General features: G+C 38.4%; 1 protein-coding gene across 3 annotated transcripts in view; it reads left to right on the forward strand.

Moving 5' to 3' along the window:
* Positions 1-703: 703 nt before the first annotated feature.
* The window catches only part of LOC124551189, a 120583-nt gene continuing 96502 nt past the window's right edge, over positions 704-24784 (forward strand). Inside the window, exons 1-5 of one of the 3 annotated variants that reach the window (XM_047126179.1) lie at positions 704-898; positions 7684-7746; positions 13817-13879; positions 17117-17179; positions 21515-21577. In XM_047126179.1, the coding sequence (XP_046982135.1) occupies positions 896-898; positions 7684-7746; positions 13817-13879; positions 17117-17179; positions 21515-21577 (255 nt within the window). In that variant the 5' untranslated portion in view covers positions 704-895. Of the gene's footprint in view, positions 899-2220; positions 2302-7683; positions 7747-13816; positions 13880-17116; positions 17180-21514; positions 21578-24784 lie in introns of those variants that run through there. The other 2 variants (XM_047126178.1, XM_047126180.1) reach the window with 2 other exon arrangements.

Here is a 24784-nt window from a genome sequence, read left to right on the forward strand (position 1 = left end):
GACACTTGAAAGACCAGGTGTGCCGCCAGAATCCAGAAACAATTGAACAGCTGAAGCAGTACATCTCATCTGCATGTGAAGCCATTCCGCCAGACACGTTGTCAAAGGTTTCGGGTAATTTCATTCAGAGACTACGCCATATTATTGCTACGCATGGTGGATATGTGGAAAATATCGTACTATAGAGTTTCCCAGACCGCAGCGCCATCTGTTGTTGAAAATTGTAACTACTGTAATTTCGAAAGTTTGTCTGCCTGAATATGTACTGTTGTCCCAAGCATATTGCAACAAACGGTGTATTTCTATCGCTGCTCGTTTAGTTTTTATTGCCGTTTCAAATATACCGGTCATTTTTGAAACACCCTGTACATACAACGCTTAAAGTTTATGTAGTTTGGCAACTTTTTTTCTTTTTTAATTCCTACTTTGTAATTTTTCGTTCTTGCACAAAAAGTCCCTACATTTTACAGAGCGATCGGAAATCTGTCCCTACGTCCCTACATTTTGAAGAAGAAAAAAAAGGGGAAAAAAAAGAAAAAATAGCCAGGAGTCACTACGGGAGGGACATGGCATTAGGCATTCTACAGCCAGCTGGAAGCGCCTGCCATCTCTCGGCCGCTAGGTGCACTACGTCTGCGATGCGCTGCGGCGATGAACGGCCAATCAGCATGAGGTGTCTCCACACAGTCCCACCGCAGGGAGACGCAGTTGCTCCGAACATGCTATCGTTGTTGTCAAAATTGTGAACTACTGAACATACTGAAGACAAAATAAACAAAAAAATGTATCGATAGTAAATAGTGTGGCGGAACTGTGATCGAGTTCTGGCTTGCTATTGTTAAAGATAAGATACATTTGGAAGGACATAACCTGAAAGGACCCATTCACCTTGGAAATGGTTAGTTTTATCGTAACAACCAGTCACGTATTTTTCGCTTAGCAGCTAGCTTTCACTTTGCATAGCACATGTTGTATATAATATAGTCGGCATAGTTTATAGCGACAGCGCTTTTAATGACGTATTGGCTATAACAGCGAAATCTAGCGATATCGTCTAAATCGTGTATAAACGGTGAATTCAAAAGATGGACATCGATTATTGCAAGTTCTCGTATCAAACGACTTACTTTTCGTCACATCTTCGGAGAAACGTATCTGCAACTGGCTGTTACTCGTAGCTGCACTCGCATATCAGTAAAATGAAATGAATTCTGTGTTTGGCATTAGTACCATTCGGGATGTTCGACCACTTGCTGAAAGTAATTATTTTTATTTGGCGCCAAATCGGCGACTTGCGCGTAGAATCCCGAGCGGAGAGATTCCGGCCCTGCTGGAATTTCTACCCGGAACCCCGTGATCAAAGGTTAGCAAGGCTAACCAACGAATTGTTGACTCTTATCAGTAACTTTGTTACGATGAGTGACGGCTGGCAACACTAAAGTAAAATATGGACTTCATAAATTATTAAACAGCGTTAAACTGACGAAGAGATAAAATAAATAACTTGTAGTTCGGTGCAGCGCAAATTTTTGTAACATTCGTATCAGCAATAATGTTAGATGCACCCAGGTTTCTGTCTGTTACAAGCAGGCTGCGCTTGCATATAATCAAATGCAGCCTCACTAAAAGCCTCCCACACGCTACATGTAAAGGCAGTCTCTCTGTTTGTCGTCCAGCGTTTAAAGGACGTAGTTGTGTCTGCAAACGTCCCAGAAGCTGGAAGAGGCGCGACACGCTCAGCGAATACAGTTCGATGCGCTTGTGTCTGAAATTAGAATAGAAGTACGCATTACACACGTTGGGGATTGTATTAGTGTTGTATTACGTTGAATCGTCTTATATATAACGTATAAAACAATAAAAACATATTCGTAAATATGACAAAGTTCGAAAGTCAAAGAGTAAACAGCTTTCTCAAACAGCAATAACTGTTCCACATTTCGCTTAATTTTCTTCAGATTAACAAATATCTCGTACTAAAGACATTCCGAGGTAGCCGATGTTCTTCCCCAATATTTAAGCTATCTCCATACCAAATTTCATTAAATTTGGTTCAGCGGTTTTAACGCGAAAGCAAACTTCCTTTCGCATTTATAACATTAGCACGTAAAGTATGGATATGGATCACATCCAATGTTCTTATTTGTTTATTACGTATTTGGGGATTACTGATAACAATGTAATAGTTATATTTAAACTCTTTTTTGCTGCAGGTTGTTGATTTCAAATCAGGCGTTAAAACAAATGCATCGTCAAATGCAAAATGCGTACGCCCATCTTAAAAGCAAAAAGAAAACAAAGGTAACTGGTTACCTTAAATAGGACGCTATACTGTATTATGCGTACTATACTGCATTTCGAAGTTAAAGCAACTGGCTGAAAGACTAAACAACGCTGTCTTTTCCGTGATGGTAGAAAACCAGAAAATTAAATTCGAATCTGAGTTATTTTTTGAAAGTAGAGAAGTGGAGTAACAGTGTATTCGTTATAGATGCTTCGTGGTTATGTGTGTTAGATATTCTCAATGAGTCAAGTACAATACGTCACATTTGTACAACATTTTACAGAGAAACATGGGACAAAGTATAGACCTCCATGTAATTTATGTATAGAGTACTATTAATTTTGCTACTGTTGATTAATTTTTGTAATGTAGTAACTGGAACTAGGTTGTGTCATTCATTACTATTAACCTACACAGCATCTACAATACGTTTTAATCATGTCCATTTTAACTCATTCATTATCCAATACCGTGATGGACTTTACTAAACATTTTCTATTGTTGCTACTGCCTTCTTCACTTATTACAGATTTTATGTATTTTGCTGGATTTTATTGCTGTCCGCTCTATTAAACATAAGAAAGATCCTTTTCAGTCATTCTCCACATTATATTTCTGCTACTTTTTGAAGTCTTAACTGTATGGTAGCCTAAAATTTACAGATACGAAATTTTTATAAAAAAAAAATTCAAAACACCGGTTTGTGCGACAATAGGCTATAACAACCTTACCCTCGGTCCCTTCGACGTCTTTATAACCGGTTATAACTGCATTATTCAGACTGCGCTGCATGCTAAATTTAATATGAATTTGGTATTTGATAATAATCATTTAACAATGCATGAACGTTATATTAATTTGTACTGCAGTTTTGGCAGTTCATGTAAGTGTCTCGCAAAAGTAGAGATTTAAGAACTAACTAAAGTAAGGTATCGTTATCTTGTGTTAGCCACGTTCTGTGAAGTTCCAATATGTTAGGGAGATTCTGCTGTGTCCAAAATTCAGTTTCTTGTTTATTTTCTATTTACTTAAAGAGGAGTAATGTAGTACCATCATCAGTGGGTTTCTGCGTATTTGACTTAACTGCACATTCTGCTGTTAATCTCTTTGTCTGTCTTATACGATGTAGCTGGTATTCAAGACATCTTGTTACCTGTATTTTTTATTTGCTTGTTGGCTGGGTTTTCCATGATGTGAAAACTATGAACTATTTCGCAACCAGCACAGTTTCACTAATTGTGATACTTGAGAAAAACAAGAAATTGTTTTGCTCAAGGCAAAATCTTCTGAGCACATATATATCACCACTAAACCAAAGTCAGGCCGTAATAGTGATCGTGTCAGAAGAGAATTCACTTTAGGATGAAGATGTAATTCGATTTATCAGAGGAAATTAGTTGTGTCCTTACAATATCACATTTGTTGACTTTGACAGCGTAAAACCAGTTTACTGTTTCTCAGCCTAAAAAAAAACAAAAGGTTTCACTACAGTTCATTTTACCACTATAAATTTCATTACACACACACACACACACACACACACACACACACACACACACACACACATATATATATATATATATATATATATATATATATATATACGTAATGAAAAACATAGTGACAGACTGAGCTGCAGTGGGCTGAATTGTAGATTTGAATATTTACACTTTTATATACATAAATTGAGCAAATCTTCAAATAGTCAGTTCAGTCCTTCTATGAAAGCCGTTCTCGGGCTTGTACTGTGTAAGCAGGTGTGAACAGATATTTTGGGTAGATAGCTTTAAGTACCTAATACCATGTCACTTATCCAGAAAGTAAGGTACACATTAGTATTTGTTAACGTGACCAAGTGGTCAGACTCGAGAAATCTGTCTATCTTTCCCACTTCTTCTACTGCAGATTCTCAACGTTTATATATAACGGATTTAATTTTTTAAATTCTAAAATGTGTCTCAACAGCAGTCGTTTTCTAGAGTTCGTTTTTCCTTCTTCTTCTCTTATCCAGAGTGGATGCAAGTAAAACGATAGGCACATAATGTGTAGACCCTGTTGTTCTACCCTCGTTTGAATTTAAGAGGTAAAGTCAGTTGCTATTCACAATTGAAACCTCTCTAAGCAAGAAGTGTAACTGTTTGCTGTTTGAAGGATTTGCTCTTAAATATATTCAGTTCTTAATACTGAGCTGTTCTGTCATTATTTACACTGTAGAATTTGTGTGCATTATGAAATCACCACTGAACTGACTGTTTCTCAGCTTAATGAGTTGGTAAGTGTCTCCCAGAGAAGGAGTTCTGTTACTCTGAGGAATCTAGCACCTAAAGGGAAGGGGAAAACTGTCTTTAGACACACACGAGACTGAGGACGTGAGGCAGAGTGAAGCATCTCAGGAGAAAAACTGTGTAGACCGCAGTGGCATTGAACACTGAACATTAGACAGAATCATTCGTTCAGACACATGTTCTGAAGGCTCCCATCATTGGACCACTAGGTAGAATTGTGAGGGACGTAAACAAAATAAAAGTTACTCCCCCCTACTATTCTGTTATGATGAACAACTTTAATGGCCACATAACTAACTCGAACTGAAGATAGAAGAGTTTGGTTATTATTGGAGATACTAGCTATAACCTCATTATATTAAAAATGATAGAGAAGCTGCAATCTAGTGCGTTGCACTATTAACAGAAAATTTTCTGTTTTCGATGAGTTTCAGCTTTTCCAAATGGATAATTTGGTTGCTAGTCAACTTCTACATCCTTTGCCATTTTACGAATTTAATAATGACTGTTCTTGAAAAGAAATACGGTTAATGCTATATAGTGATGAAATATGTGTGTTGAAATTGGTTCCTTACAATGCTAACAACAAAGTGCAAATAAATGCAAAACAAGAGTATATCACAATGGCGTTGTGTTGTACAATGATATGTTTTACTTAAAATGCATACCGAAGTTGTAACCTTGAAATAGTTCTTGTTTGACCTTTGCTCATACTCTGTCTCTTAACATCTGGATGATCATTATAAGTAAACCTCATTTACCAAATGTTGTTAACTATAATATCCTGTATTAACTAAATCACGCTATATTATTATTTATAATAGGAATGTTGTGATAGAATCGAAGTACTTTAGGAATAAAGTAGACTAGTCACCGAAATGAGGAAGTGTTGAGTCCTCAACAGCACACACATACAAATAAATTCTACCTCTAGCTAGAGTACACACACACACACACACACACACACACACACACACTTATGCACATACCAGTTCACATTACATCACCCTCATCCTGCAGAGCTCTCCACCGCGTTCAGCACGTCTTCATTACGTATATAGCCCGTGCACAAGTCACTCCTCCATTCCACATCCCATCCCACACAGCACAAATCCCAACCAAGCCCAACTGCAATTTTGGTATTGTGCATCTGGGGTACAGAGGTGTGATTGTGGAGGAGGGAGGGGGGGGGGGGGGGGGGAGATGCGGACATGGCTGTGCACATTAGCTCAAAATGGATTTACTCTGAAAGTAGGTAGGTTTCTCTCTTTTTTCCTGCATGCCTGCCATCAACTCAACTTTTAGGTGAATAGTCTCCTTACTCCCAAAGTATTTATATTATTTTTTTACTTTGATTGTGTAGATTACGTAGTATCACTTAATAACTATGATAATTATAAATTAACTGGCGAACTTGGGAATTCTCTGCAGTTGCGAAATACATATCTGACTTGTAATTACATCCTAGTCTCTTTCTCCCATCTCTGTCTGCTCATCTCTTCCTCCCTCTCTGCTTGTCTATCTCTTTTCTGTCCATTTCTTTTATCTCCCACTTCTCACTGTCCATCTCTTTCTCCCCCAATCTCTCTCCATCTCCTCCTCATCTTTCTCTCTACGAATCACCTCTTCCCAGCTCTCTATGTCCATTTTATACCTCCCCTCTCTGTCCATCTCCTCTTCCCCACTCTCCAAGACCTTGATCCTTACTGTTATTGCAAACAAAACTCGAGTGGGGAAAGGAGTCACTTAAATGAATGAATAAATCCATTTGGATAAGTAGTATAAGGGCTACAGGAGATTACCTCAAGCTGCTTCACTTGTGAGGATAGTAGCTTCAGTGAGAGCATGTCTCATAATTTCAGTCTGTGAGTAGGTAGGATTGCAAAGTTTTCTATGATTCAGATTCCAATGTGCAGTAGTATTCTAATCATAACTTGATAAGCCGTAAGTACAACGTTCCTCTGTCCTCTTAAAACTGACTCTAATGAAGAAAACAAAACAGGACACTCTTGTACATACAATTTCTGTTTAAAATTTTATCTCAGCAGTAAACATATATGTGCAAGAAACAGTTTGTCTAATGGTTTCAATGCCCTAATACCTACGTTAAAACTGACTGCGAAAAAGAAAATGAAATGGCACACATTCATGCCACTGCGTTTCCTTTCTCCCAGTCGCTAATGTCAGCAAATCTGTATATTGTTGTTTAAAACAATACTTAGCCCATGACCGTCTGAATGTCAATGGAATCATCTAACAGTCTGTAGTAAAACGTTCGAGAAGTTTTCGACACTTTTGCTAACAACTTTTCCGCTTTATACATGTAATGTATATTAATATATATTAGGTATATTTCAAAAATACATCGCCAATGACCATCTGAATGTTTACTGGAATATCATGCAAAAATGTGATATAAACTGGTCAATACATTTCCAAGATTTTTATTAACAGCGTTTCCCCTTTACATATTACATACATATTTATTTACCATGTGTATTTAGAAACTGTTGCCTATGTCTGTCCAGTAGTTTATTAGAGTACCGTGTAAAAATAGGAAATTAATTGGCAAAGAAATTTTGGAGATTTTTGGTAACAACATTAAACTATGACTTGTCTTTATGTAGTCAAATAGGTCAAGTTAGTTCTGACTTGTTCTATGTAGTATGTACTAATAATGCACTAAAAATAACTTGCTTGACGAAACAAAGAAACAGACAAATAATTTTTAGAATGAGTGGCTAACACAATAGTCCTTCCAGTTTGATTTGATATCCTGAAATGTTTCAGTTGTACTGGCGTGTATCTGAAGACAGCTTATAAAAAACTGTAGGTTCTAGGAATAAAAATAGAAGATAACTATAGTAAACATAAGCTTAAGTCCCCTACTGATTGAATCTATGCATGTATGGAACAAATAAATCTGACTTTATTGTCAGCTTCCATCCAAGCATTATAATTTCTCAAAGCTACAGTAAAATAAAACAAAACAAAAATAAACCATCCTTCAAATGCAGATTGCAATTTCCCAGTCCTCAAATCTAGACCTTTCTACCTGCTTTTTGTTGTGTATGCTTTGTTTTCAATTTGTTCTTTGATAATTTTTTCTTATAGGAGAAGGCTCCAAAACAACACCCAAGTTCTGCCTATAATGGGACTACAATCAGACAAGAGCCAGTAAGTAATATTAATATCAACAATTATTTTGTTTGTAAATATTTGGAGAATATTTCAATAGTAATTAAAAAAACAGAAACTCTTTTGTGAAGAAAGACTTCATTACCAGCCATCTTCAGATATTTTGTTATCAAAACTTGTTTTGGCATCTTTCAGCCGACAGTATGTGCAAACGCTTTCTTTCGTGCTAATGTGATAATATTTTGACTAGTTTTCTGTGTTATTATTTCAATTCGAAATAAATTTGATGAATGCAAATAACTTGGCTTGAGCTGTATTAGGTATAGATGTGCTACCTGTTGGCGACAAATGGAAATATGTGGTAGAGCGGGACGTGAGGATGGATTTCCTGCTAATCGCGAGCTGTCACCTTAACCAATTGTTATTCATACGCGCCTCCCATAACGACTCAAACTTCCAAATGTCCGCGTGTCGCACTTCTCAATGGTGCAGAAATACAGAGTAAAGCTGCAGGTATTTCGTGATGAAGGTTGGAGACTATGGTATAATCATGTGGACACTCTTACATATAGAACTTTTGGTCGCTCCAGGAGGCGTCCACGGATAGTGAAATGGTTGGAGTGACCGATCGCGATAAGCGGGATATTCGGCTTCGAATCCTGGTCCGTAAAAACTTTCCATTTGTCACCAGTATGTAGTACATCTATACCTAAAACAGCTGAGACCAAGTTATTGGCACATTCGCATTCAGCGAATTTATTTCAACGTCCGCCCACTCACACATGCAAGTAAATATTATTATCTTAAATCTAAAAGCTGTAATACCTTTGAAGTGACTGTCACTCTTAAGTACCTTACTTAAGACTTGAAATCAATAAAGTTGCATTTTGCACATTGTGTAGCCACTCAGGTTGTGGGTCCTTTTTTTTTTAACTTTATTATGCTTGGATGGTGTGTTGCGTAGCAGGTGTTTTCACCTTTTTCATGACTTCATCACTGTCTTGTTGCAGTTTGTAACAATTAAACTGACACGAATCCGTAATTTCATAGCTCAGAAATATATGACAAACATGAAAATGTCAGAGCTATCTTAATTTTGCCTGTTTATCTTATTCAGGTTTTTGATAGTCTTAACCACTAGAATTTATTTATTCCTGGGACTCATAGACTGAGGTGACAAAAGTCACGGGGTGGCTCCAAATATCATGTCGAGCCTCCATTTGCCTGTTGTGGTGCAGCAATTCGGCATGCCATTTACTCAAAGTCCCCTGTAGAAGTACTGAGTGATGCTGCAACTATAGCCATCTATAACTGTGAAAGTGCTGCTAGAGTAGGATTTTGTGCACGAATTTACTTCTCGATCATGTATCGTAAACAGTCTATAGGCTATATAACGGAAGATCTGAGTGGCCAATTCATTCGCACGAATTATCCAAAATCTTATTCACGCCGATCGCGAACTACTGTGAACTGATGACATGCCACATGGTAATGCACAAAAATTCCATCGTTGTTTTGGAACATGAAGTACATCAATGGCTGCAAATGGTCTCCAAGGACCCCAACATAACCATTCGCAGTCGATGATCGGTTCAGTTCGAGCTGAGGACCCAGTACATTGCATGTAAACACATCTCACAGCGGTTTGGAGCCACCACCAACTACCGTACTGTCATATTGACAAATTCGGACCAAGGCTTCCTATAGAGTCTGTACACACTCGAACACTACTGTCAGCTCTTGCCAACACAAATCGGGACACATCTCACCACTGCATGGCCTTCAAGTTGCACAGGGTCCAACTAATATCGTCACAAACCCAGGAGAAGGGGCTGCAGGTGATGTCATGCTGTTAAGCAAAGACACTCACGTCGGTCACCTGCTGCCATAGACCATCAACTCCACATTTCGCTGCACTGTTCTAATGGAAAGCTTTGTCATTCGTCCCACATTGGTTTCTGCAGTTATTTCGCGCAGTGCTGGTTATCTGTTAGCACTGGAAACTCTACGCAAATGCCACTGTTCTCGGTCGTTAAGTGAAGAGTCTCGGCCACTGTATTTTTTGTGGTGGGAGGTAGTGCCTGACGTTTGGTATTCCCGACACACTCTTGACACTGAGTGTCTCGGAACACAGAATCCCTTACAAATTTCCGAAGTGGGATATCCCATGCGTCTAGCTTCAACAGCCATTGTGCGTTCAAAGTCTGTTAATTGCCGCCGTGTGGCCATAACTCCGCGTTTGATAATCCTCCCCTACTAAAGTGTGGTTTGCAGATTGTTGTCAAATGAAATTTTTAGCAAGGAGACAATAAATAAAATATATACAGATAGGAGGCATGAGATCTTCTGAGATTGTTGTGGTGGCCAACAGGTAGAAAAAGTGAGATACACTGCTCTAAACGGAACAGTTGTGAGGTGCTTTCTTGAGACGGAAGTGGGGTTCATTAGTGGACGCAATATGTCGCTCCACTTACTCCTAAACTGGTCACGAATTTGTCGACATCAGCATAGACGTGATATTGTCTACACTGCACTGAGCAGTACATGGCCAAGTGGCACACAGAGCTACATCTGCAAGTCACGAGACTGCACAAAACTGAATTGACAAAAAATGGTTCAAATGGCTCTGAGCACTATGGGACTTAACATCTGAGGTCATCAGTCCCCTAGAACTTAGAACTACTGAAACCTAACCAACCAAAGGACATCACACACATCCACGCCTGAGGCAGGATTCAAACCTGCGACCGTAGCAGTCGCGCGGTTGCAGACTGAAGCGCCTAGAACCGATCGGCCACACCGGCCGGCCTGAACAGACAGTTGTCTTCCACACTGCATGGGATTTCGTAATGGAGTAGTCACCATATCTGTCCTATTACAGGGTAGACCTAGTACAAGCCACTTGTGTCGAATGCAAACCGTCATCAAAGACTGTAAATGACACTTTGTGACACAGTGGACTGAGGTTGACCTGCAACAAGGCGTCCAAGGATTATACAGTGCAACGTAAGTCCAAATGTCATTGTAAACCTTACCGAGAGCAACTTCAGAGCTCGAGGAAATTTCAAATCTTGCACTTAATATAGGTATGTTAAAGGCCTTTAGTCATACGTATCTAACAAAACTGTCTATCATAACGCGGAGTGCTCAATTCCCGAGAACTGAAGATATGCTATCGTTACTGCTGTCTTGTAGATTCTCAAAAGTTAACCGTCATTCGACAGATGAAAGTAATACGCATATTTATAAAAGAAAGTGACAGTCAAAGCTAGACTCAAGTAGTCTTTGTGAGTTCTGTCTCATCGCCGATGTGGTCTACACTTAGCGTCAATGCTACTTCGTGAGAAACTCATTGTACAAGGCCACAGATCTCATAATAATCAAAATGTATATTTTGGTAAAATATTTTGTTTTGACTCCTACCAGTATTTATAGTTGAATAACCTGAGTGCAAATGAGCGCTCCATCAGTGCACTGCCCTTTTGGACACTGTGTATGCGATATTACCACCCTCTGTATATGTGATATCCCTATTTCACGACTTTTGTCACCTCAGACCCATATACGAGGTGCGACAATAAAGTAACGAGATTGATTTTCTTTCCAAGATGTGGCAACCCTGCAGGCTTGCGTAGGCACAATATCTTTGACCTTGGTCTATAATCTGTTTCTATTCCAAGCGGCTCATCGGCGCAACTGCTCAGTCGTGAGTTGTGCTGTAATAAGTTAACACGTGTTTGTGTCTCTCGTCACGGAAATGGAACCGCATAATATTGCGTAACGGTATGCCATTCTTTTGCATTAAATTGGGTGAAAACGCGATGACAACTTACGATAAGCTTCAGAAGACTTTTGAAGAGGAGGTTATGTCAAGAGCTCAAGTTTTTCGTTGGCATAAAATGTTTAGTGAAGGCCGCAGTGGACGACCATCAACCTCAGGGATGGATGTCAACTTGGCCAGGGTGAGTGAACTCGTACGATCTGATCCAAAGATTATACGTGAAAATGATTGCAGAAGAACTTAACATCAATCGAGAAACGGTTCGTCTAATAATAACTGAAGATCTTGGCATGAGAAAGATTTGTGTAAAAATGGTCCCCAAAAATCTCACACCACAACAGCGAGAAACACGGAAAAATGTGGCATCCGATCTGTTAGAGCAAACGGAAATGAATCCCGAATTATTTTACCGTGTTATCAGTGGTGATGGAAGTTGGCTTTTTCAGTATAATCCAGAGACAAAACGCAAAAGTTCACAATGGTGCTCAAAGGGATCACCCATACCAAAGAAGCTCGGATGTCAAAGATCTAAAAAGTGAAATGCATGCTTGTGTGCTTCTTTGATCCCAAGGGAATTGTTCATAAAGAGTGGGTGTCTCCTGGACAAACAGTTAACCAATATTACTACAAAGAAATTTTAGAAAGGCTTAGTAATAGAGTTCTTCGTGTCCATGCCAACACTGCTGATAACTGGATTCTGCATCACGATAATGCGCCATCCCATACTGCTCTGTCAGTACAGCAATTTTTAATCTCAAAACAAATTTCAGTACTACCCCTCTTATTGTAAGGGCAACAGGAGGCTGTCTCCAGCTACTGGATTTGTATGGGTAGTAGCTTCAATGAAGGTATTTCTCATACTTTTATTCAGCGAATAGGCAAGATTGCAAAGTTTTGTATGATTCAGATTCCATAATACAGTAGTATTCTAATCGTAAGTTGTTAGGCCATAAATACAACATTTTTCTTTCCTCTTAAAACTGTCTGCAACAAAGAAAACAAAATAGCATGCTTTTTGTGTACACAATTTTTGTTTAAATTTATGTATAAGGAGTAAGAATGTATGTGGAGATAACAGTTTGTCTAATGGTTTAAATGTCCTGAAATCTGTGATGAAAACCGACTGCGAAAAAGAAAATAAAGCTGCACATTTTCACAATGCACTTTATCTTTTCACACAGATAGTTATGTCATGAAACCTGTACATTGTTCTTTAAAAATACATAACCTATGTCCGCCTGGAATGTCGGGTAACAGTTCATAGAAAAATAGTAAGAACTCTTCGAAAATTTTGCTATCAACATTTCCCATTACTATATTAAATATATATTAATATTATTACATATATTTAAAAAATACACAGTCGATGTCCATCTGAATGGTGTTCTGGAGTATCATGCACAAAATATAAAATAAACTGGTCAATACCTTTCCGAGATTTTTGCTAACAGCGTTTCCCCCCATTTTTTTTATTTATGAATTTGGCCAGCTATGGACCGCATAAACTTAAGACTTATGGTGTTTCTTTTTCTTCCGTTATTCCCAGTGCTTCATCATTTTCTCGCCAACTGCTCGTCTCTGCTCATCTGTCCACACTCTCTTGGGTTGAGGTTTTGGCTCATCTTCTTCATAGTTTGAGGTTTCTGTCAGGAGCCTGAAGTGATCCCTGTCACGTATTATTTATTCGTTTCCCTTTTATATATTACAGCCACATTTATGCACCATAGGAAATTAAAAAAACGTTTGCCAATGCCAGTCCAAAAGTTTATTAAAGTATCGCGCAAAAATAGTAACTAATTCGGTCAGGAAAATTTGGACTTTTTGGTAACAATCTTATACTACAGCTTGTCCTTATGTAGATTAAGATACCCCTGCCGTGTCCTGTATCATACTACCAACAATGAACTAAAATTATTGTACTAGACAAAACAAAGAAATAAATATATAATTTATAGAATGAATGGAAAACAAAATAATCCTTCAAGTTTGATTTGAATTTCCGAAATATTGGCATTTTCCTGTCGTGCATCTAAACTCTACTTTTAAAAAACTCTATATTCTAGGAATAACAATAGTGAATAACTATAGTAAACATAAGATTAAGTCCCCTACCGATTGAATCTACGCATGTATAGGACAATTAAAACTGGCTTTCTTATCAGCTTCCATCCATGAAACATTAATTTCCTAAAGCTTCTGTCAAATAAAACAAACAGAAACCTCCCCTCCAAATATAGTTCACAAGTCCACAGGTCTAGAATTTTTCACCTGATTATTCGTTGTGTAGACTTTGTTTTCAATTTGTTGTTCAATTACTTTTTCCTACAGGAGAAGGCTCCAAAACAACCCCCGAGTTCTGCCAGTGATGGGACTAAAATCAGAAAAGAGCCAGTAAGTAATATTAAAAGCAGGAATTATGTTGTTTGTTAATATGGGAAAGTATTTCAAAAACAATTAAAAAAGAACAACTCTTTTATCAAGAAACGAGGAAGAATATATTTACCAGACATGTTCAGCCTATTGTGCTGAAAACTTGTGTCGGCACCTTCCAACCGACTTTAGTCTGTGCAAGCCATTCTACTATGATAATGTGGTACAATTTTGACTAGTTTTCTCTGTTATTGGTTTTAATTCGAAATAAAAACGACGAATGCGAATAATTTTCCACTTACCGCGAGCGGTCGCCTTAACCATTAGGCAATCTGTGCACGCCTCTCAAACCTACACTAACTTTCACATGTCTGTATGTCACACATCTCTCTGGTGCAGTAACACAGTAAAGCTGCAAGTATTTCGTGATGAATGTAGGAAACTACGGTATAATCACGTGGACACTCTTCTATACAGAAGTCTCGGCCGGTCTGCGAGGCTTGTACAAATAGCGAAATGTTTGGGATGAACGCACGCGGCCGGCCAGGGTGGCCGAGCAGTTCTAGGCGCTACAGTCTGGAACCGTGCGACCGCTATGGTCGCAGGTTCGAATCCTGCCTCGGGCATGGATGTGTGTGATGTCCTTAGGTTACTTAGGTTTAAGTAGTTCTAAGTTCTAGGGGACTGATGATCTCAGAAGTTAAGTCCCATAGTGCTCAGAGCCATTTGAACCATTTTGAACGCAAGCGATAAGCGGGAAATTCGGGTTAAAGTCCCGATCCGGTACATTTGTCACCAGTACATAATACATCTCTACGTAACGCAGCCGAGACCAGGTTATTCATATATTCGCATTCAGTGAATTTGTTTCGAATTAACTTAGTATGTCTGTATATCGTCAGTGTCCGCCCATCCAGACATGCAAGTTAATATTATTATTTTAAATCTCATATCTGTAACACCTTCGAAGTGACTGTCACTTTTAAGTACCTTATTTAAGACTTGAAATCAACAAGATTGCAATTTTATACATTGTGTGGACATTTAGCTTGTGGATCTTTTTTTATTTTATTGTGTTTGGTTGGTGTGTTGCGTAGAGAACGTTTTCACCTTTTTTGTGACTTCAGAAGCTGTGGTTGATAATGGAAGCAAGATTTTTAAAAATCAAGACGCGTTCATAGGATTTGTAGTCCTGGCAAAAGCGTTTGGTAATGTAAAATGGTGAAAGATGTTCAAAATTGTGAGAAAAATAGGGGGAAGCTATAGGGACAGACGGTTAATATACATTATGTACAAGAGCCAAGAGGGAATAATAAGAATGGAAGGCCAAGAAGGAAGTGCTCGGATTAAAAAGGTTGTAAGACGAGCTTGTAGTCTTTTACCCCTACTGTTCAATCTGTAAATCGAAAAAGCAATGATAGATATAAAGAAAGGTGCAGGAGTGGAATTAAAATTAAAGGTGAAAGGATATCAATGATAAAATTCGCTAATGACATTGCTACCCAAAGTGAAAGTGAAGAAGAATTAAACGATTTGCTGAATGGTATCAACAGACTAATGAGTAGAGAATATGAATTGAGAGTAAATCGAAGAAAGACGAAAGCAATGAGCAGTAGCAGAAATGAGAACAGCGAGAAACGTAACATCACGATTCATGGTCACAAAGTAGAGGGTTAAGAAATTTTGTTACCTAGGCAGCAAAATACCCGACGGATGGAGCATGAGGAAGAAATTTCTGAGAATGTACGTTTGGAGTACATCATTGTGTGGAAATGAAACATGCACTGTGCGAAATGCAGAACAGAGGCGAACTGAAGCACTTGAGATGTTAGGTTACAGATGAACGTTGAAAATTAGGTGGATTGAACGTAAGGAATGAGGAGATTCTGTGAATAATCGGAGAGGAAAGGCATATGTGGAAAACACAGACAAGGAGAAAGGACAGGCCGATAGGAAATTTGGTAAGGCATCAGGGAATGACTTCCATGGTACTAGAGGGAGCTGTAGATTGCAAAAACTGAAGTGGAAGACAGAGATTGGAATACATCGAGTCAAACCAGTCAGGAGACTGATGACTGAAAAAAAAGTACAGTAGTATTCTAATAATAAGTTGATAAGCCATTGATATAGCACGAATCTTTACTCTCAAGCTGTCTGCAAAGAATAAAACAAAACATAACACTCTTTTGTATACAATTTTTATATAAAATTATATATGAAGAGAAGGAACGTACGTGGAAGAAACAATTTGTCTGATGGTTTAAATTCTCAGATGCCTATGTTAAAACTGACTGTGAATAAGAAAATGAAGCCATACATTTTCACGGCATTGCATTTTTTAACGCAGTCGGTTTTCTCAGAAAATCTCTTCATTCCTGTTTAAAAAAATACATAGCCTATGACTGTGTGAATGTCAGTGGCATATCCTATAACAAGTTTGTAGTAAAGCACTCAAGATAATTATAACGTTTCTTCTTCATTTATTAATATGTATTTATACATATTACATATATTTAATAAAATACATAGCCAATGTCTGTCCGAATGCTTATTAGAATATGATACAAAAATTTGAAATAATTGGTCAACAACTTTTCGAGTTTTTTGCTAAAAGCCCCTTGACATATTACATAGATATTTATTTCCCATATTTGCCTACGTCTGTCCAAAGGTTTATTAGACTATCGTGTTAAATTAGGAAATAAATTGGCCAAGAACTTTCCGAAATTTTTGGTAACAACACTAATCTACAACTTGCTTTTTTTTATGGTAATATACCTTAAGCTCTATCTGGCTTGTCCTATATTGTATGTACAAATAATACACTAAAAATAATTTACTTGACGAAACAAAGAAATAATAAATAATTTACAGAATGTGTGGCGAACAAAATATTCCTTTAAGCTTGATTTGTATTTCTGAAATATTGCTATTTTCCTGTCCTGTATCTAAAGACAGCTTATTTAAAAAATTGCTACTAGGAATAAAAACAGAAAATATCTATAGTAAACCTTAGCTTAAGTCCCCTACCAATTGAATCTATGCATGTACAGAACAATTAAAACTTTTTCAACGGGCAGTTTCGATCCAAGAATTATAAATTTGTTGCAGCTTCAGTCAAATAAAACCAAAAAAGCAGAAAAACTCTCCTTCAATTACTGGCTACAGTTCGCCAATCCACATATTTCGTACTTTCTGCCTGCTTCTTGCTGTGTATGCTTTGTTTTCAATTTGTTGTTCAATTATTTCTTCTTCTAGGAAAATCCTCCAAAACAATGCGCCAAATCTGCATGTTATGGGACTACAAACGGTCCAAAGCCGGTAAGTAATATTAATATCAGCAGTTATATTGCCTGTTAACATTTGGAGAGTATTTCAAAAATAATTAAGAAACAGCAACTATTTTATCGAGAAAGAATAAATTACCAGCCATTTTTAGATCTGTTGTTACTAAATCTTGTGTCGACACATTTCAGCCGACTTCAGTCTAAGCAAGCCTTTCTTTCTTTTGTGATAACGTGGTACAATTTTGACTAGTTTTTTTGTGTTATTGTTTTAATTCTAAATAAAGTCGCTGATTGCGAGTAACATGGCCTTGGCTGCGTCAGGTATAGACGTGCTACCTAATGGTGAAACATGAAAATATGCGCCGGAGTGGGAGGCGAACACGATTTATCCAGTTATCGCGAGCAGTCACCTGAACCATTAGGCTATATGTGCATGCCTCACAGTCCATCTCAAACTTCCACATGTGTGTGTGTGTGTGTGTGTGTGTGTGTGTGTGTGTGTGTGTCACACTTCTCACTGGTGCGGGAATACAGAGTAAAGCTGCAAGTATTTAGTGATGAAACAAGGAGGCTGTGGTATGTTCATGTAGACACGCATGTGCACACTCACAGAATTCTATTGGTCTGGGAGGCACGTGTGGATAGCGTAATGGTTAAGGCTAGAGCGGAAATTTCGGGTTCGAGTCCCCCTCTGGCAAGAATTTTCGTATCTCACCAATAGGTAGTACATAGATACCTAGCTCAGCTGAGACCAAGCTGTTTTACATTCAGCGACTTTATGTCGAATTAATTTCTTCCTGCTGTAAATCGTCATCAATGTCCGTCCATTCAGACATGCAAGTAAATTTTACTATTTTAAATGTAACAGCTGTACTACCTTTGAAGTGATTTTCATTTTTAAGTACCTCACTTCAGACTTGGGGTCAACAAGATTCCATCTTATATGTTTTGTGGTCACTCAGCTTGAGACTGATTTTTTGCCCTATTGTTTGTTGGTGTATTGTTTAGAGAAAGTTCTCAACTCTTTTTTTTATTAATTCACAGCTATGTTATTACATCAGTTTGCAGTTTCTTACAGCAAAACTGACATGAATACTTAATTTCGCAACTCAGAAATAACTGAGAAACATGAAAACTTAAGAGCTATCTGAATTTTGGCTGTTTATCTTATTCAGATTTTTGATAGTCTTAGCCACTAGAATTTATTTATTTATGGGATCTAAACACAGAGGTGAATAAAGTTATGGGGTATCTCTTAATATCATCCCGCTTCTCCTCCTGTGTTACATAGTGCAGCAACTCGATGTATCACTGACTCATCCTGCAGAAATATTGAGCCACACTGCCGCTGTAGCCATCCATAGTAGCGAATGTGTTGCTGGTTCAGGATATTGTGATCAAACTGACATAGCGGTTAAGTCCGTTCTTATCTACAAAAGCTGGTAAAGTTTCTTAACTGACAAATACAGTTTTTCTGTAAATAAAGTTTTCTTCCGTTATTTCGATATATTATCAGACATCAAAATCACACCATGAAAATTAGTAGTATAATTTTTAAAAGTACGTTATGTGAAATGAACTCTATGTTAGATACAATAGTTTGTATTTTTCAGGGTTGATTGTAACCAAAATATGTCTCCATTTCTAATTTCATTAATTTTACTGTCGATAATGAAATCGATATTATAAAGTAAGAGGAATCAAAACATTTTTGATATATTCAAAATTTTCAACCTTGTTACTAATCATTAGGCTATTAAATTTATAAATAAATAATTATTGTCAGAAATTAATATACACTCCTGGAAATGGAAAAAAGAACACATTGACACCGGTGTGTCAGACCCACCATACTTGCTCCGGACACTGCGAGAGGGCTGTACAAGCAATGATCACACGCACGGCACAGCGGACACACCAGGAACCACGGTGTTGTGCAGAATGTAAATACTGTACGAATAAAGGACACCACTCATTAAAAGTGGGAATATTCAGTTGTCAACACACAAAAGAAGATGAAATTTAATAGCTTTCGACGTAAGTTCTTCCTCAAGTGGAGCACACACACACACACACACACATTAATTCACATTAGCACATCAACCCATGCTGCACTGCTTTCCACCAACTCTAGCACCCATACATTACATTCCTGGCCTATATGCCTGACACCCCCCCATCCCACATTCCTAGCCAGCAAACTAGCTGCGTCCCTCTCAGGTGTTAGTTATTCTCCCCAAACCCCCCTCCTGCCTCCATCCATCTAACCTCACACAGTGGAAACCCCACCCCAGCCCAACTGCAGAACTGCAGTCCTCATACTGTGTGTCTGGGGTACAGGGATATGTTTGTGTGTGTGGAGGGGAGCTGGGGAGTGGGTGTGGACATGACCATACACTCTAGCTCATGAAAATAATTTATTCTGAAAGCAAGCTAGTTTTCTGTGTGTGTATGTGTGTGTGTGTGTGTGTGTGTCTGTGTGTGTGTGTGTGTGTGTGTGTGTCTGCCGGTCAACTCAACACTTCTGTTTTTTGGTGAGAGGTCTCATTCACTCCCAGAGTATTTATGTTGTTATCTGCTATGATTGTCTTGATCAAGTAGTACCACTTAATGATTACAGTAATTAACTAGCGAACCTGACAATGCTTTCAAGTTGCTGAGTGTGTATGTGAATTGTATATACATCGTATCTCCTTCTCTCTCTGTCCATCTCCTCCTCAAACTCTCCATATCTCTCCATCTTCCCCACTCTCTTTTGCTGGCCGCGGTGGCCGTGCGGTTCTGGCACTGCAGTACGGAACCGCGGGGCTGCTACAGTCGCAGGTTCGAATCCTGCCTCGGGCATGGGTGTGTGTGATGTCCTTAGGTTAGTTAGGTTTAAGTAGTTCTAAGTTCTAGGGGACTTATGACCTAAGATGTTGAGTCCCATAGTGCTCAGAGCCATTTGAACCATTTTGAACCACTCTCTTTGTCCATTTCATCCTTGTCCCCCCTCTCATTGTCCATTTCCATCTTCCCCAATCTCTCTCCATCTCCTCCTCTTCACCCCTCTCACTTTCCACCTCCTCCTTCTCCTCTCTTTCTGTCCACTTTGTCCCCCACCACTCTCTGTCCATTCTCTCTCCCTGACCCTCAGCCTTGTTTATTGTTACCGCAAACGAAACCCTCGTCTGCGAAAAGCAGGCACGAAAATGGAAGGGTAAATCGATTGGGATCATGAATGTAAGGACTACAGGAGATGTATCTCGAGGGGCTGTATTTGTGAGGATAGTAGCTTCAATGAGTGTATTTCTCATAGTTTCAGTCTGTGAACAAGTACGATTGCAAAGTTTTGTACGATTCAGATTCTATAGTACAGCGACATTCTGATCATAAGTTGATAAGCCATAAATATTCCTCTTTCCTCTTAAAACTGTCTGCAGTTAAGAAAACAAAACAACACACTCTTGTGTCTACAATTTTTACTTAAAATTATGTATGAGGAGAAACAATATATGTGTAAGAAACAATTTGTCTAATGGTTTAAATGCACTGATATCTATCTTAATACTGAATGCAAAAAAGAAAATGAAACTGTACATCTTCATGGCACTGCATTTCCTTTCTCGCAGTTGGTTTCTTTACATTGTTGTTTAAAAAAGAACGCAGCCTTTATACAACAGACGTCAGAATGTTACTAAAGTATATTACAAAAATTTGTAATCAATTACTCAATAAATTTTCGAGACTTTTCCTAGCAGCGCTTTCCCTTTTCATATTAGCCTCCGCCTGTACGAAACATTTTTAGAATATCGTGTAAAAACAGGAATTAAACCGGTCGAGAACTTTTTAAACTTCAACTTGTTTTTATGTAGTCACATAGATTAGGTTTCGTCTGAGTTGTAGTCGTATAGAGTAAGTTACGCCTGACTTGTCCTATATCATATGTACAAACACTGCCCTGAAAATAATTTACTGGACGAAACAAAGAAATAAATAAACAGTTGATAGACTGAGTGGCTAACACAACAGTACTTTCAGTTTGACTTGAATTTCTGAAATATTGTCATTTTCCAGTCCTGTATCTAAATGCAGCTTGTAAAGAAAATGTAGGTTCTAGGAGTACAAACAGAGAATTTCTATAGTAAAGACAAAAAATAATTCTCAACCGAATAAATCAGTCCATTTAAAGAGCAATTAAAACTGGCTTTGTTGTCAGCTTACATCCAAGAATTATAAACCTCTTAAAGCTTCAGTCCAATAAAATAAAAAAAATCTCTGCTTCAAATGCAGGCTACAATTCATCAGTCCACACATCTGGACCTTTCTGCCTGCTTTTTTGTTGTGTATACTTTGTTTCTAATTTGTTCTTTAATATTTTTTCTTATAGGAGAAGGCTCCAAAAGAACGCACAAGTTCAGCCAGGGATAGGAGTACAAGCAGACTGGAGCCAGTAAGTATATGAACACGAGAAATTATTTTGTTTGTTAATATTTGGGAAATATTTCAATAATAATAAAAAAACAGCAATTTCTTTGTCAAGAAAGGAGAAAGAATAAACTACCAGCCATTTTCAGATCTTTTGTTATCAAAACTTGTGTCGACTCCTTTCAGCCGACTTCAGACTAAGGAAGCCTTCCTTCCTTTTGTGATAACGAGGTACAATTTTGACTTTTTATTTGTGTTATTATTATAATTCGAAATAAACTCGCTGATTGCGAATATAATGGCCTTGGCCGCGTTAGGGGTAGACTTGCTTCCTAAAGGTGAAACATGAAAATATGTGCCAGAGTGGGAAGCAAACACGATTTACCCGGTTATCGCGAGCGGTCACCTAAACAATAGGCTATATGTGCACGCGTCACAGACCATCTCAAAGTTCCACATGTGTGTTTTTGTCACACTTCTCATTGGTGCGGGAATACAGGGTAAAGCTGCAAGTATTTAGTGATGAAACTAGGAGACTGTGATATGGACATGTAGACACGCATGTGCACTCTCACAAAACTCTATCGGTATGGGAAGCGTGCATGGATAGCTTAATGGTTAAGGCGAGAGCGGAAATTTCTGGTTCGAGTCCCCCACTGGTACGAATTTTCATATCTCACCAATAGGTAGTACCCCAGATCACGTAAGAAACAGATTGACCGTCCTTACAGCGGAACAGGCAACTGTGAAAATAGTTTTCCCGCCGGTCAACAGATGTCGCAGGCGACGCTACAATGCTAACTGACCTGTCCATGTCGCGGAATTGGCAACGCCGTATCTTTGGTGACGTGATTGACGCTGATTTGCGTTCAGCTAGAGCGCTGCGCGCGAAAAGCATTCGTCACACAGCTGACTGTAGCTCATGAACGGCTGTGGTTTTTCCCGAGTTTTCAATCTAAGAATGCAGATTAGCTCCTGTAATTCTACAAACCAAGTTTATTTCTCACAATCATATGCGAAATGAAATAAATGAAAACTAACACACAAACATTCCTCGCGAGTTACTGTTTAAATGCAGACTGTATTGCAGTCGCAAGGGTTTTACACTCGCCTTCCATGCCGTTTATTTCCTCTTTGCTATACAGATCTTCTGATACGGATTATGGTGGTAAAAAAGATCTCCACGTGCAGGTTAACACTAGAAAGTTTTCAAAATGCGCACTCGATTATGATGCGAATTAAGGCAGGATATATTTCAGTGACAAATGGTTCAAATGGCTCTGAGCACTGTGGGACTTAACTTCTGAGGTCAACAGTCCCATAGAACTTAGAATTACTTAAACCTAACTAACCTAAGGACATCACACACATCCATGCCCGAGGCAGGATTCGAACCTGCGACCTTAGCGGTCACGCGGTTCCAAACTGAAGCGCCTAGAACCGCACGGCCACATCTGCCGGCTTTCAGTGACGGTCATTTCAAATTTAAATTCTTTTATTTTGCATGTAACTTATCGTAAATGATATAAGAGTGGCACAAAACGATGAAATTTGGATTGTTGTTGAAAGGGGGCTGCAAATGCGGGTAATACACAAGTGAAAGCGTGTTTTTCGAGCATATTTTGGCGGTGTCAACTTTGAAGAGCCACAGACGGCAAACCATAATTATGTTAAAAATTTACTTTGTACAGTTTAAAGATAACCCGCAAATATTCGCAACAGACGTACGCTTTTATGTGCAACACTTATTACTGGGGATATCCGCACTCGCTCCGACCTGTTACTATATGTAGTGTTGTTTTCAAGTGAAAGCTGTGTGAGGATTATTAGCGCACAGATAAAAAAAAATTAAAATAGGCAGCGTGTATAGTTTGCATGTTATGCTCGTTCTCTTCTATTCTCCTCCCTTCATTCCAGTATAAACGCTTGTTCACAAGTATAAACGAATGGCAGTGAACATTGGCGAATTATCTATGAATACTCGTTTGCAGCAGTGTAAACGAGGTTTTACACTCGTTCACTTCGTTCGCTCTAGTATATACCAGGATTTAGAGGGACCGATGATCCAGCAGTTAGATGACGACTATTACTCATTTATTTCACTGTTGCGATTTCAGCTGTAGAGCCATTTTCAAGTACCAAGGGAAAGGTCTTGTAAGGTAATGCTTCTTAAATTGTTTACCAAATGTTACCACATTATGCTTTGCATTTTGTTATCCATACGTTATATTGGTTTCAGTTTTCACATTGCACACAAAAATGCCTCTACACCCAAAATTACGATAGTGAAATGAATAAACAGTTTTAAAAAGTCCAAATCGCAGCAAAGATTTCATTTAAAAATTATATGATATGATTCTTGTACAGGAAGGGCTGCCACGTTATATCGAATATAACATCGACAAAATTTAAATAGGATCGAATGCTTATGGCTCTTTACTAATTCTTACTCGTAACTAATTTATTGATTTACCTGAATTTAAAATCCACTCGCGTAACCTTTCTTTATCTTTGACCAGAAATCTGAACACTTTTAGTTCAATATTTGTTCGTCTACTCCTTCCACAGTTGATATACTCGTAGGTCCTCTGTATGACGACTCGATCCTCTACCACCGGTATGTCAGAAACAGCTGTACTTCACAGACGGCAAATAGTGGAAAGCTGCACGCGTTCGGCCGCTGTTGCCACATATTTCACAGAACGGAGTGCCATCTAGTGGTTGATTCCAGAAGTAAGGGGGTGACACTGTTGCCACCTGGTGGCCGTTCCCTGACAAGGTTGCCTGCTAGACCAAGCGATCGGGCAATCTGTTTCTGTCGTGATCTGGGGTAGTACATCAATACCTAACTCAGCTGAGATCAAGTTATTTTACATTCAGCGACTTTATGTCGAATTAATTTCGTCCTGATGTAAATCGTCATCCATATCCATCCATCCGGACATGCAAGTAAATATCTATTATTTGAAATCTAAAAGCTGTAATACCTTTGAAGCTATTTTCATTTGTAAGTACCTTTCTTCAGACTTGGGGTCAACAAGATTGCATTTTGTATGTTTCGTGGTCAGCCAGCTTGTGACTTTTTTGCCTTATTGTCCTTCATTGGTATGTTATTTAGAGAAAGTTTTCAACTCTTTTTTATGAATTCACAGCTATATTGTTACATCATTTTGGAGTTTCTAACAACAAAACTGACATGAATCCTTAATATCATAACTTAGAAGTAATTGAG

The sequence above is a fragment of the Schistocerca americana genome, chromosome 9 (assembly GCF_021461395.2).
Source record: "Schistocerca americana isolate TAMUIC-IGC-003095 chromosome 9, iqSchAmer2.1, whole genome shotgun sequence".
In the NCBI taxonomy this organism is placed as follows: domain Eukaryota; kingdom Metazoa; phylum Arthropoda; class Insecta; order Orthoptera; family Acrididae; genus Schistocerca; species Schistocerca americana.